Here is a 15248-nt window from a genome sequence, read left to right as displayed (position 1 = left end):
ATTATTAAGTACTTTTGTATAATTTGGCATAATTGAATAGCTGTTTGGTCATTCAGATGACTTCTTTCTTGAATACCTTCTTATAAGAACAGTGTAATATTTATGTGGGACTTCAATTTTCATAACCTCCCTGCAGTGTGAATACTTTCACTCTGAGACAGCGGAATGCAATTTTCCACAAGTGGTCAGTCCTAATTTCTTTGATTTCTGCCTAGTAAAAGGACAGTCTTGTGCATTAAGAGGTCTATAATATGCACAGCAATCAAATAACTTAAGTGTCAGTGTACCACAAGGGTTCTTACATTATTATTCTAATGTACACCTTCTGAGTACTAAATGTTAAATTCTTTCTTTTGGACTCTTACATATTAAGGCTGTAACCCTTCGAAAAGCTAATAAAAATGTAACAATAAATTAAAATTCCACACAGTTAGTGTACCACAAAGAGGTTGCACTGGTGGGAGCACAAACATATATATTTTTCTTTGCAAAATTGTGACTTTTTAGTGATTATATATGAATGCCTACCATACCTGTGTTCACCAGGCATCTATCTAGTATGTCTCTTGTACTGTGCATAAACATGTGGGTCGACCATTGTCCTCTTGCTGCCTGCAGCTGTGTCATGCGGTGTGCCCAATGCGCCAGCGAACGGAGGTGTGCTCACTGCTGATTACTCCGTCGGCACACGGGCGACCTACTTCTGTAACGGCGGTTACCGGCTCTCCAAAGAGCTGACGACCACAGTCTGCCAGCCAGACGGCACCTGGAGCAATCACAACAAGATACCCCGATGCTTTGGTGAGTAGAGAGGAAGCCTTGGAAAGATGGAAGGGGAGGGGAGTGCAGAGGAGAAAATAGTGATTTGGAGAAATGAGGGTTTTTTTTTTCTGTTCATAAAAACATTTAAAAATTTTCATATTGTCTGTTGCCTCCACTCAAAGGTGGCCAAATATATGAGAGCCAAAAGAAGATAAAGCTATGAGACACAGTTTTTGTTTTTTTTTGGTTTTTAATTGGAGGCAGTACAAGTTGGAGTTTGAGATCGTCTGAACAGCAGGCAAAATATCAAAACAGGTTTCTCCAAAATTGGACTGCAATGGAAGGAGTTAATGTAATAAGGACTGCAGTCATAAAGAAATGCAAGTTGCAGTTTCCTTACAAAAATCCCAACTTGTTGGGTCATGATAAGATGGATGGACGAAAGGGGGAATAATGCTTGAAAGGATCTCTGCAGCTGGCGCTGGGTAAGTCTTTTCACATGCCAGTGCAACTCCTCCAAGTTTGAAAGTCAGTGCAGGGAGTGATTGACAGCATTGTTTTCTGTTGAGACCACTGTTTATTCCCTGCTGTATATGTGTCTCACAGTGAAAAGGGAAACAGAGTTTGTTTTGAAACTCATTTGGTTTTAGAAAGTGCCAATTCATAAATAGAACATTTGTATAACTGCAACACATGGATTAGTTTATGCTGCTGCTTCGCGGTGTGTGCATAAGGGATCAAAAAATTATACAAAAGTCAATCCATTGGAATAATCCAAAACTCCCGTAGTAACTGCCCATAAAATAATTTTTATTTTATTTATTTATTTTTTTTCAGTGATGCCATGCCCCAGTCTTAGCCCGTTTTCCCTCGATCACGGGAAATGGAGGATAGTCAATGGCTCGCACTATGAGTATGGGACGAAAATAATCTTCACCTGCAACCCTGGATACTATCGTGTGGGCCCCGCCCACATCCAGTGCCTCGCAAACGGAGTGTGGAGCTGGAGGAACGAGAGGCCTCGGTGTAGAAGTGAGTGACTTTGGTTGCAGCAACACAAAATATGCAGCGCTTGTGCATCTCACAAATTCATAAGTGGGGAAAGGAAAAAATGACAAAGCCAAAAAGACGGGATGAACGTAGAACTGAGCCAAAAGAATAATATTCCCAGAAATTAACTCCGCTTTCCTGTGGTTCATTCTCGCATTATCTTGTAAAAAAGACATTCATCGGATAGACACGTAGCACGAAATGCCACTTCAAAACTTGCTGAGCACGTCTGTCGATTCATTGAATAAATGGAATAGAAAGCATTTTAACATTGTCATCGAGCCAAATTGAAAAATCCATGTCCCGCCTTGCCTTGGGTACACTAGATTCATAAAATGTGGGGTTACGAGACTTGAAGAATGAATACCTTATTCACAGCTCAGTTAATCAGCAGCTCAAAGACTCACTTTTGTGCTCCTCACCTATTGCTGTCTCAGCTCAGGTTAGATATTGTTTATTACGAGAATTGGAAATAAAAGCTTTTCATCGCTGCCATGGGAACTACTTTTAGAGAAGCTAAAAGCTGAATAGGTGGTGTAATGTGAAAAGGTGATGCTAGCCAACATGATGAAAGATGGTGGGACAAAGGCAAACCATCATTATCCTCCCCATGAAATGGTACAGGTCACTCTTTTAACGCATTAAGGTTGGCAAGATGGGCATAAATGACTGTGCTCTCCCATTGACTCTGAAGATGTAAGCCAACTTCTATCTCTTTATTCTTTCTCTTGTTCTCTCTTACTCATTCTCCCGGTGCCTCCTTCATCTTTTTGCTCTTCCTTTTCTTTTCCTCCTTACTCTTCATCTCTTTGCAGTCATTTCCTGTGGTGATCTTCCCACTCCTCCTAATGGGAAGAAAATTGGGACCCAAACTACCTTCGGAGCATCAGCCATTTTCAGCTGTAACCCTGGCTATGTTTTAACTGGATCTACAGTTAGAGAGTGTCTCCTGTCTGGCCTTTGGAGTGGAATGGAGACTCAGTGCCTGGGTAAGCCAGGTTTACATGTTGTCTTTAACTTTTTAAGCACATCCTTGACCTAGGTCAAAAACTGCTGGCACTCTGCTTTGGCAGAGTATGAGCTGGGGTTTTTTTTTTTTCTTGTTTTTTTTTTTTTTTGATTGGGCCAACATGTCCAGAATAGAACCAGATGGGGAAGCAGAGGGTGGCTATAATTGCCTCTGTTGCCAAGTGTGTTTGGCCAATAACTGTAAAGCATTAAGACGATATCATTGATGATACCATTTTTGTCATCATGCTGCGACTCAGTGATGCCACTGGAACACATCAGACTGTTTCAGACCTTGTAGAGATTATGAGGTCAAATTTGCTTTTTACTACCAGCGATGGTGTATCTGGAAAAATATATTAACTTTGTGAGTCTGCATGTTAGTCTGTGAAGACGCTGACACCAGAACAGAGTAACAGTGCAAGGTGCAACAAATAAATAACTGTAGTTGAGTTCAACAGTTAAAGTATGATCCGAGTGATCGATAGATACTCAAGGGATAAATGACAGTGTACAGTGTTGTCTTGAGAAGTCTTGAGTTTCTTTACATTTTGCAATGAAATTGAAAATGGGTGTAGTGATTTAATTAAATATGTAAAACATACATGGGGATACGGTATATAAGGCAAAAACAGAGATTGTACAATTCTAGTGAGCTTAAAAGTGAATATTTGGTATGATCACCTTTATTCTTCATCATAGTCTGAACTCTCTTAGGCATGCTTTCTTGTCATTTCTTTAAATAGTCTTCAGGAGTAGTTCTCCGGGCTTCTGATAGCGTTCCACTGTGTGTTTTTCTATCCAGGTATGCTTTTACTGCATTAGCAGTGTGTTTGTTGATCAGTCGCATTCTGAAAAATTAAGTGGTTTCGAATAGCAAATGCCAAGTAAGGTGTACCTAAGCCTTTGCTCTTTGTTTCGTGGCTTCCTGACAGCCACTCCTCTACTGAGACCACTTCTGATGAAGGTTTTGCAAACAGTAGAAGGATCAACTGAAGGGCTATATGCAACACTCAGGTCCTTTTTCAGGTCTTGGATTTTTTTCCTGATTTCTTAAGGAGGTGCGTTTTTTGCGGGTTTTTGATTAATAGCTTTGGGACTCACTTTGTTGGTTCAAAAATACAATCAAACTGTGTTCTTTTTCACTTTTATTTTTTATAGATTCTGATAAGGAAATGGGAAGAAATGTTGTGTTTTTCTAACAGACTGCTAGTAACAAAGTGCCTAAAGATGCGATTTAAGATTGGTTCTTTGATAGGTTATGTTATGTGTACCCACAACACTGGTTCATCACTTAAGTTTGGTGCTTTTTTTTGATAAGTCACAGGTCAGTGTTAAATGGATTAAGAAGAAAAAAACCCCCATCCCTCTGAAAATGGTCAGGTCCAAGGACTGGGCTGAAAATGTGTCCAAAGTAAAACTTTAAAAGACCTTCAGAAAACCTGGAAAACTACTTGCTCAAGACCACTTCAAACATTACAAGAAACTCTGAGTCTTCAAAAGCAAAATATAAAGATATTAGGTTTGGCTCAGGACTTTTGCACAGCACTGTATTGATGGATTTTTTATGGTGTGATCCCATTAGAAGATGGTCTCTAAAGCATATGTGCAAGCACTTTTATCAAATACCTTTGTTAAAAGTGCTTAGAGCAGGTTTCTGTAGAGTATAAAGTAAATCCTGTCCTTGTGAAACTTGAAACGTGAGAGCAGCTAAAGAGCCACAGCTTCTGTCAAAATGTAAAACACTTGCTAAGCTGCACTAGTAGAATTTGTATAAACAGGGACAGCATGCTATTGCTTAGCTTAGCATGGCTCATCACAGCTCTGCACATTCAGTCCTGCCCAACAGCAGAATGTGAATATTTGCCTCACAGATGTATTATATTAGTCGGTTAGCGGCAGAGTTGCAGAGCAGTCCCAGCTCAGCTCAAGATTGGTTCAGTTCATTAGAAGGAGGGCACCTTTAGCTTGTTTAGCGATATGACTGACAGGGTTAACATAGCCAGGGACCTTTCGGGATAGTTGCCTACTTCAGCACTATCTTCACAGAATCTGGCTGCTCTCAAATAGAGTGTGATAATAAAATGCTCGGCTGAGCATCTGGGTGCAGGAGTGAATTAGGGAAATCAGACTCACAGTCAGGGGCAATATCCCAGGTTTTAAGTGGCAATGCAAATCTCAGCAAGATTCCTGCTCTCTGAAAGGGATTTATTGTAGCTGAAAGTAATACGATTATGTGCATGAGCATATTGCGCAGATTTTAAGTTTCACATGCGTTTCTCTGTCTACTGTCGATGAGGACAGCAAAGTTATCACTACAAGTGCAGCTGATGATACGAATTTAGAAATGGAAACTCAGAGATGAGCTGAAAAATGCTTTCCAAATTCCAATATGTTTAGCTAATACTCTGATTTTGTTGGACCACAATATAATTCCAAGATCTTTAAAAAGACCAATTTAGTCGTGTCGTTTTATGATAGCCTTGTCAAAGTTATTCAAACATGGTAACACAATTAAAATCGTGTTTCTACCCTGCAGCTATCATTTGTCAGTTCAGCGGGAGCCACTTGAGGCTTTTCATTCTCCAACACATACAAATGATAGAAAGTTGAACTCGAGCACTGAAGCACCACATGAATGATCGAGGAAAAGCAAAAATTGAGCCTCCTTATTATCAGAGTTTTATAAATCTCTGTGACTGATACTGAAGAATTGATTGGTCTGTCTGAGAAAGATGTGTAAATATTTAATAAACATGTTTATTGTATTCTTTTTTCCACCACCCTACAGCTGGTCATTGTGGCGTTCCAGAGCAGATTGTGAATGGACAGGTGATTGGAGAAAACTATGGTTACAGAGACACAGTGGTTTACCAGTGCAACCCTGGATTTAGGCTCATTGGCTCCTCAGTACGAATCTGTCAGCAAGACCACAGCTGGTCTGGACATCTGCCAGTGTGTATCTGTAAGTACTCTAACACAATCTGTAAAGACAGCAAGGTGTGATTACAATTAAAAAAAAAAAAAAAAAAAAAAAAAAATATATATATATATATATATATATATATATATATATACATATATATATACATATATATATATATATATATATATATATATATATATATATATATATATATATGTATATATATACATATATATATATATATATATATATATATATATATATATATATATATATATATATATATACATATATATATATATATATATATATATATATATATATATATATATATATATATATATATTAGGGGTGCAACAATACTCGTATCGATATTGAACCGTTCGATACAGTGCTTTTGGTTCGGTATGCATAAGTATGAACAATACAAAATGTTTTATTTATTTTATCAACTTTTCTTCTGACGATGCTGTCTGTGTTGAGCGCTCAGTGCATCTGCGTTCGACTACTCCGCCTAGGCTGCACTGTCGAGTGCAGATCCACTGAGCGCAGCGCAAGCTAGCGAGACAGAAGCTTATCTCGTTGCAACATGGCAACTGCCTTAACGCCACCCGAAATTGAACCTCCCCCACCCTCATTCAGATCTGGCGTTTGGAACTATCTTGGTTTTCATGTGAAGCATGACCCTGATGGTAAGCGCGTCATGGACAAAAGTAAAACAGTATGTCGGATGTGCCACGCAATGCTCAATTACATGGGTGGGAACTAGTGCGTTAGCGCAGTTAGCTTGCTTGTTAACGTGTTGACGCAGTCCAGCCCCACGCACGGGGCGATCCGCGGTAACTCGTTAACGGAGATTTGCCGCGTTATGGCGTTAATGTCATTTTAACGAGATTAACGCTGACAGCACTACTGGGAACACAACGAATATGACTGCACATTTACGCCGACATCATCCTAGTGCAAAGACAAGTGGAAGCAGACAAAAACAACAAGCACGCATGCTACAGACTTTACCCACAGCCGTTAGCACATGATTCTCCTTATGGGGACCTGATATGTTTAATATGCTGCTGAGAATATACCCCAGAAGAAGCGTATAGTATAGCTTTTATTTTGGAAAGAGCCATTTCTCTGTAATAAACTCTCTTTTCCAAAGATGAGTGATTTCTCGATCAGATAGATTTTTTTTATTATTATTTTGTTGTTTCAGCAACATTAAATTTAAAAACTGTACTTTTGAGTTAAAATATATATTTATAATTTTAATAAATGACAAATTAAAAAGGCATGAACATTTTTTTTGTATCAAAAAAATATCGAACCGTGACACCAAAGTATCAAACCGAACCGTGAATTTTGTGTATCGTTGCACCCCTAATGTATATATATATATATATGTATATATATATATATATATATATATATATATATATATATGGGGGTGTAAATCTGAATTCAGATGGACAGGTTTCCTTGCGTTTCATTCACGTGAGTGTCTGACAACACAGCCTCCTGCATCGTTGTTGATTGCTTGTCGCAGGCATGGCAGGCATTGTTTGCATGAAAATTTGAGCACAATACAGTCAAATGAATAAAACCTTGGTGGATGTGCAGGCGGCTCCTTACAAGCTATCCTACTGTCTATGGTGAAACGCTCAAATGTGTCTCATCGGCTCCTCTGCTGACCCATGTTGTTTAGAAATATGACAGAAGAAGGCGTTCCTGCACAGGGGAAAATAATGCAATGCAATTAAATGAATATTTTATTCTAAGTCCATTTGGTTTTTCTCCTTTTTTTAAATAATAAGGATTTAATTTGATTATTTTATAAGGAATAGCAAATATATATATTTGCATGAAATGTTTAGCCAAAAACACAATGATTTAATTGCACTGTTGAACACAGATCAATAAATAAAGATTTGCTGCAGCATCCTTTAAGATATAACATATTTCTATAAAGTAATAATGCTGTTCCAAAGCTGAGAGTGTCTTGCTCCACTTCTTGTTTGGCAAACACTGAAATCAGTCCTTAGTCGATACGTAACCTTGTAATTTGTTTCAATTTCTGATTCGCCTATTGATGCTCTAAAATGTGCTGTTTGCCCTTTCACAGTGGAGATCATGTCTTGACTCCTAATTCCCCCATTGTCCTCCGAGGTTCATTGTATGATAATGACTCTTCTGTGATAGATGTCACTGTACATGACCTCGATCATTCTTATTGAATTTTTTCTCTCTACCTTATTCTCTCTGTTTTCCCACCCACTTTGTATTTGTCTCACCTTCTCTCCTTTCCATTTTCTTTGTATCCCTCCTTTGCTGCCTTTTATTTGTCATTTTCCTCTTTCACGCCTGCTGTTGTCATGTTACCTGGGTGATGTGCTTCAACTCAAGCTGTCACATGCGGCCATCCTGGTAGCCCTATCTATGGCCGCACCACAGGCGATGGCTTCAACTACAATGATGTGGTGCACTTCTCCTGCAACAAAGGTTACACCTTGGAAGGACCCTCCACAGCTCAGTGCCAGGCCAACCGTCAGTGGAGCCACCAGCCGCCAACTTGCAGGGGTAAGGTCCAGCCACAGAACACCTGCAGCATATACATGCAAAAGAAAATTTCTTAATTTTTTCATAGAACAGAGGCCAGAAGATTTATCATTTGAACAGGCAGCTGCCAGTAAGCTGAAATGGAATCCAGCCTGGTCACACTAGCTTCTGCAGGAGCTTTGTGATTATTCAGGTCTGAAGCAGGGAAAACCACAAGAATTCAGCAGCCAGCAGATGTATCATGATCATTCAGCAATCAGCAGCCAGCTTGCAACAGCACAGGCAATGGGGAAACAAGCAGAATGGGTAGAGGAGGAGCTCACACATCTATTGATCTGAATGAAAGCAGATCCTACCTGCTCCGCTCTCTGGGTAGAGCATTAGGCGGCAACATCTGGAGCCTAAGCCTCAGAGCAAAAAAAAGAAGAGAAACAGCAATAATGAGCTTACAGCAGAATGTATGGAAAGAGGACTATAATTGGGAAATTGTTTCTACGGTTTTACAGCTAGTTTCTCCCCGCGCTGCAGGGAGAGATTACTTTGAAGGCAAGAAAGCTCAGACTGCAATCAGTGGGAGAGATCTTATTGGGTGTGTCAGGTGATGGTTGTTTTTTTTTTTTTTTAAGTTGTGACCAATTGTAGTTCGCCTGTGTTAGGCTCATTAGCAATGTGTTCTGCTTCCAAGAAGAATCTTTGTTTTGGTGTAAATAGGTACTAAATGGTGTAAACTAGTTTAAACATTCACAGAAGATTCACAGAAGAGAAGATAGAAAAGATAGATCATGAATTCATCAAATTAGAGAAATGCATCTAAGTAGTATCCACTGTTGTTTTAATTGGTCTCCTACCTAGTGGACCAAAACTAGATTTGCCAGACTTTGCCCATTTAAAAATACCTCTCCTCTTGGCATGCTTTTTTGTTGGCAATTAGATATGAAGAGCCACAGTTTTCATTACTCCAAATGGCACTGCAGAGATGGAACTGGTGAAAGATTGAGTGAGATGATATTAAATTGTCATGACTCCCTTTGTCAAAATCCGCTTGTTTGTTCCCACTAAAATTTTCTCACATTATGCCAGCTTTGTCGCATTTGCATTATTGATTAACCTTGATGTTGCTTTGAACTTAATTTCACCCTCGTCTACATTCAGTTGAGTGAACCATCTTGTTAGCAGTGCGGTTTTAGGGACTGTAACTGTAACTGCTTCCAAAATAGATGCTTGTGAATTTGTGACAGTGTGCCTTTTGTTTTTTCAAGCGTTAGGTGAAATTATTATTGACAATGCCAAATATAGTCTGTGCTCTCTTGTCTTCATGTTTGCAGAACAAACAGAAAAAGGCAGTGATTAGGTCACGTCAACAGTTCTATTATTAACTCGCATGTGAGCATACTGAGAGGCAGTGATTACGGAAACCAGGCTCCAACCAAAAGACAAAAAGACTTCACGTCTTCCAGAAGCATCCCGAGTGATGAGACCTGGGAAGAGTTAAACTGCTGCAAAACAAGAATGTGTTGATGTCACGCTCAGTGACACGTTAAAGTAAAATAGATGTTTATGAAATACGGCTCACACTCACAGCATTCGTGACCAGGCTAGATCCAATATAGGCAAAAGAACCAGGAAACACATTACACATTCATCTATGACAAAACCGTCACTGTGAATTAGCTGTATAAAGTGTGGTATTATAGTTTAATTAAGAATGACTGCATGTTATAATTCATCTCCTGCAGTGCGTTGGCATGACTATACACATCTCAGTGCCATAGCAACCACATGTACAGAGATCATACATATTCAAGTTGGAGATGTTGCCAAGAAATGAATATTAACTTTGGCTTATGTAAATATTACAGTCTTCAAAAGATGTGCATCCAAAGATTATTTACATGATCTTTGAAAAAGGATCATTAAAGGATGTGTATGAAAAGTTTGCCAGGAGCCATTACTACATGATTACAGCCCACTTATGATGAAAAAATAAAGATTATAAATTGAATCCATAAACAGGGGTAATACGATTTCACTCAGGGCAACAGGGATATTTGGAAAGGGCAAAACGCCCTTTTTTCAACATTTAGTTCAACAAGTATTTATTCAGCTATGCAGCTCCAACGGTGATTTGGCTGAAATTATCTTGGCTGAAATATCCTTGAAGCAATAAAAATTAATTGGACTGCTATCAATATTCGTCTGTCTGCGTTCTTCCATTATGAACAATCTGCTTGAGGAAAGAAGCGGGGCATGACTACATTTCTCTGGTTTTTTTTTTCTTGCAGTGGTTAACTGCACGGATCCTGGTATTCCTGCCAACTCGATCCGGGAAAGTAAGATTGAGCACGGTAACTTCACATTCGGCAGCGTCGTCTTCTACGATTGCAACCCTGGATATTACCTCTTCGGCTCCTCGGTGCTCACCTGCCAGCCGGTGGGCCAGTGGGACAAACCATTACCGGAATGCATTGGTAAAGTGGCATGTTTTAAAGTATAAAGTCATTTAATTATTGAAATTATAATTAAGGATCTTTTTCTGTATTTCGCACTAATTCCTTTGGGGTTGCGTGAGGAAGGCCATATGGTGTAAAAACCTACCAAATCAAATACACAGAGTTACCCACTGTGGTGACCCCTTGTGAATAAGGCCACAGCCAAGAGTAACTTCTGTATTTTATGTGAAACTTCCAAGTGCCCCAACTAAAAACATATAGAGAAAAGATGAGTTTTTTCAGCTAAGTGTGCCCAATTTTATCTGTGTTCCCTCTTGCTTCTAGAGTTTTGATAGTTTAAGTTGCTAAACAGTGTGATTGTGAGCATCTGTGTAATGTGGGATGCCCTAGTGGCTTATGGTTATGGCACACTGTGCCTAACTGAGAAATTGAGAAGCTGTCACAGGGCCAGTTGTTCAGGCAATAGTTAATGTTCCCTCAAAACCAAGCACTTAAATTGCAGCAACTACCATCTATATACTGTAGGGGTTATCCGAGGTTGTAATGTGGCTCTCAAACACCTGGTTCATCATGCACTCCGTTTCTGCACGAGGCTGCCAGCAGTAATGACCTATTTCTAGCGAAATTATCTAAAGTAAACCTCCACATTTTCCACACAGGCTCAAAAAGCACTTCATTTCATGGTAGAGAGATGACGCGCAGCATTTATTTTATCAAACAGAATAGTAATTAAAGAGATACACAGGAGTGTCTCTCTCAAATGTTTATTCACTGCTCCAGGCATCAGTGACTCTTTGTTACGAAATTAGCTTTGCAAAACTGCAGAATCTTACTTTGCATTATGAGACTAAGCTGATTAAATGACAGCTCCTACAAACAAGCATAAAGGTCAGAAGAAGAGTAAAGTAGCAGAGAAAGTGATAAAGCAGGTTTTAGGTTTTAGGCTTGAAATCCATACAGTGAGAATTTTATATGAAGTGTGTCCGCTCTGTTACACTGCACTGGGAATTTTTATTCAGTTGGGTTTGTGCCTCATTAGGCACATTAAATCTGAAATAAAATAATAGATGATATAATATGTCAAGTCTCACCCGTAATTTCAGTGCTTCAATATTGAAAGAAGTGTTTGAAAGATATAGCCACAGAGGCGTAGTGCGCTGATTGCAACAATTCAAAAATAAGTGGATAAGTGGTCAGTAATTTTTCTTGGGTGCTGTATGTCTCAGAGTTGAACTACCATTCTTGTTGAGGTGGATGTATTTTTTAGTATAAGGGGAAAAAAGGTGATCATTCAAGTAAAGAAAGTAGAGAAGCTAATAATAGCCAGCCAATAATCCTGAAAATGGATCAGCCAGTTATAGGTACATCCAGAAAAGTGAGTAGTCACAAGAATACTACAAAATGGCAAAGAACCTATTAGACCAAGGAGTACAATTCTTTTGAATAACCAGAAAACCATTTGTCCTGCATGAGCAGAGCCTCAGAGGATTGAAATTCAAAACTCTAGTAAGTCTGAAAAACAGAAATACCAGGTTGTAGTTGGCAAAAATTTAGAGTAGAAACTGGAAGAGCTGGTGGAAAACATTTTGTGAACTGATGAAACAAAAGTACACCTCTATGAAAATGAGAGAAAGGGGAAAGAAAATTTCTTGTAGTCTTTGGAATAAGCATACTGACATTTATTAATATTTATGGTAGAACCAACAGGATAAATCCCAAGGTGTAAAAAAGCTTTCTGTGTGCTTCAATTTAGCCAGTTGCTTAAAAACTCAGAAAAATGTAATCTTTCAGCAAAGCAAATATGCATAGCTGTTAAGGGAAGGTGAAGATGAGAAATATCTGATTGTCTGAGTCAATCACCTGGTCTCAGCCTGATTGATTTGCAGTCTGCTTCCTGAGGACCACAACAAAAGGGAGCTGCAGAAAAAGTCCTGGAAAAAACATCACTAGAGAATACACAACGTTGTTCTCTGGTTATGGTCAGACTATTACGTACACTCATCACTTTAAAAAATAAGAATTTGGTGCAGAATTTTGAATGTATTTTGGATTTTTTCTAATCCACATGGCGTAAAAGTACACATACAGGCTCAAATATATACATACACTCACTTAAATCTTTTAATAAGTTATGCTGAAAGTTAAACAAAATCTTAACTTGCCAAGGCCTTTTAACTTATTTTTAGTGGTTATTGGCTACAATTAGTAGTTTGTCTTTGGCAGCATAAAAATGGTCAGACGAGACAAAGAAGGAGGTATTTGACCAAAATGACAAATACCTCCTAGAGGAGTAAAGGTGAGACTTTCTAATCTGAGAACACTGTACCAACTGTCAAGCATGGTGGTGGTAGCATCATACTTTGGGGTTGTTTTGCTGCCACTGGTACTGGTACATTGCACAAAGTGCAGTTACTCAGCTTCACCTCAAAGCAACAGCTAGGCAATTTAAAAGTAGACATAGTTGGGTGCTGTCCTCAACCTATTGAAAATCTCCAGACTTTGCTTAAAAGCCACATCTGTGCTATGAAACTCATGAACTTTACCAGTTCTGCAAAGAAGAGTGGTCAAACATCCAGCCACATTTATACAAGAAGCTTGTTGATAGCTTCTGGTCAAAGTGCAGCTTGCTAAAGGAACTTAAACCAAATATGGAATATACATGTATACTTTTACCCTGTGTGGATTAGAAAAAATCCTAAATAAATTCAAACTTGTACACCCAATTTTGTTTTTTAAAGTCATTATGTATGTATACTGTACAACCATTCCACCCTGGAAAAACAACCGTTCAAAGAAATCATTCAAAGCACATGATTAAAATTACTGCAATATTCATGCCTGTGATGAATGTATGTAAACTTCTGAGCACAACTGTATATCAAAACATTTGACTTCATTTGTATCATTCAAACTCTTTCTTTCAGTGTTTATGTTGTATGAACTTAAACCTGGCATTTTAACTTGGTATCCTTTATCTCTTTCAAATTGATTATCTTGTAGCATAAAGAGCTCAAACAACAAACACATCTGTAACTGTCCCAGTACTCACAGTGTGTCTGTGCATCAAATCGCTTTTAGATGAAAAATGATTACGACAGTACAGAAAGCAAATAAATTTCTCTTTTACACACCAAGGCACATTAATCTACTCAGACTGCATTTTCAACACAAGCTTCTCTGAACTCCTTATAGATTAGAAATCAAAGAAGTGTCCTGGACTAGCTGCTGCTTCTGACAGGGCGTCATTCATGTCCGGCTGTGTCACAATGATACATTGCATGTGCTTCATCCACCTCAGCTCACTAGATATTTTGATATTTCAATGAAATGGTAAATAATGCAGTCAAAATGGTTCCTCTTCTATTAAACTGTTTCTCATATAATAGTTAAATCCCACTGGCACCGGTAATCGTGTGAATAGTGATTTCATCAGGTGTGTTGAGGCATGCAACAAAAATCCACCCATCCATTTTTTCTTGCTAATAATTGCCCTTCTCCTCCCTCTCTATCATGCAGAAGTGGACTGTGGTCATCCAGGTATACCTCCGCACGCAGTCATGAGTGGGGAGAAGTTTACATTTGGATCCACAGTGCGCTACTCATGCCTCGGAGACCGCCAGCTAATAGGAGACTCATCACTCACCTGTCAACTGAATGGACACTGGAGTGGTCCACTGCCCCACTGCTCAGGTACACAGATAAACAGAAATTTGGGTGTGTATATAAACAGAGGCAGTCCTGAACACATTCAAGCTATAAAACAGTAAAAGTCTAGCTTTTTTACTTTGCCTTGAGAATTTTAAATCAGTATTTGGGTATTTTAGTTTATTTTGTAAAGTGCATTTAATCTCTGTCCTTTAATTTGTATTTCTAAATTAATGGAAAGTGATGTGATTTAAAGGTTTTATTTAAACACATTTTCCACACTTAACCTTTTGTGATATCCACACAAGAGGTTAAGTGTGGTTTTGGTTTGATTTGTGGAGCTTTGCGATATCTCTAGAATATGTCAACATGCTCCAGTATGATAGAGTTTAATGGAATTGTGTTTGTGGTGAAAAATTCAGCACCAGCATCTTTTTTTTACAGAAGAAATGTCCACAGTTCTCTGAATAATGGCACAGGTTACTGTTAAATAGCATAAATTGAATTTGTCAATGCTAGGAGCAACACACACATAATTTAGTTCAATTTTTGTAATCAGGTTTTAAGACAAATTAAAGCAAAACTGTCTGTATTTGTGGAATTTTGCAAGCGTAGATAAAACAAGAGATAAGACTGCATTTTATTTGAAACCTACCAGATTATTCAAATGAATACAGCAACACAATGTCGAAAGGCTTTAGTGTGCTAGTATTAATGGGATATTGGGTCAGATATCAGCCAAGTGAGCCAATTACTGCCCACAAATTAAGGCCCTGTGGAGCTCTTACTGGATTTAATGTACATTTGCTCATTATTGCGAACAATTTTCCCATCTACTCAAAGCAGTATTTCAC

At 38.6% G+C, this 15248-nt stretch overlaps 1 protein-coding gene across 2 annotated transcripts in view; it reads left to right on the top strand.

The window, feature by feature from the left end:
* Positions 1-15248, top strand: part of LOC134635775 (CUB and sushi domain-containing protein 3-like) — a 222914-nt gene that overhangs the window by 162518 nt on the left and 45148 nt on the right. For both annotated transcript variants that reach the window (XM_063485315.1, XM_063485314.1), the window contains exons 50-56: positions 619-801; positions 1600-1794; positions 2628-2801; positions 5612-5785; positions 8147-8320; positions 10582-10767; positions 14266-14439. In XM_063485315.1, coding sequence (XP_063341385.1) covers positions 619-801; positions 1600-1794; positions 2628-2801; positions 5612-5785; positions 8147-8320; positions 10582-10767; positions 14266-14439 — 1260 coding nt within the window. The remainder of the gene's footprint in view (positions 1-618; positions 802-1599; positions 1795-2627; positions 2802-5611; positions 5786-8146; positions 8321-10581; positions 10768-14265; positions 14440-15248) is intronic.

Source organism: Pelmatolapia mariae, linkage group LG10_11, assembly GCF_036321145.2.
Source record: "Pelmatolapia mariae isolate MD_Pm_ZW linkage group LG10_11, Pm_UMD_F_2, whole genome shotgun sequence".
NCBI classification, from domain to species: Eukaryota; Metazoa; Chordata; class Actinopteri; order Cichliformes; family Cichlidae; genus Pelmatolapia; species Pelmatolapia mariae.
This window is presented reverse-complemented; position numbering and strand designations above follow the sequence as displayed.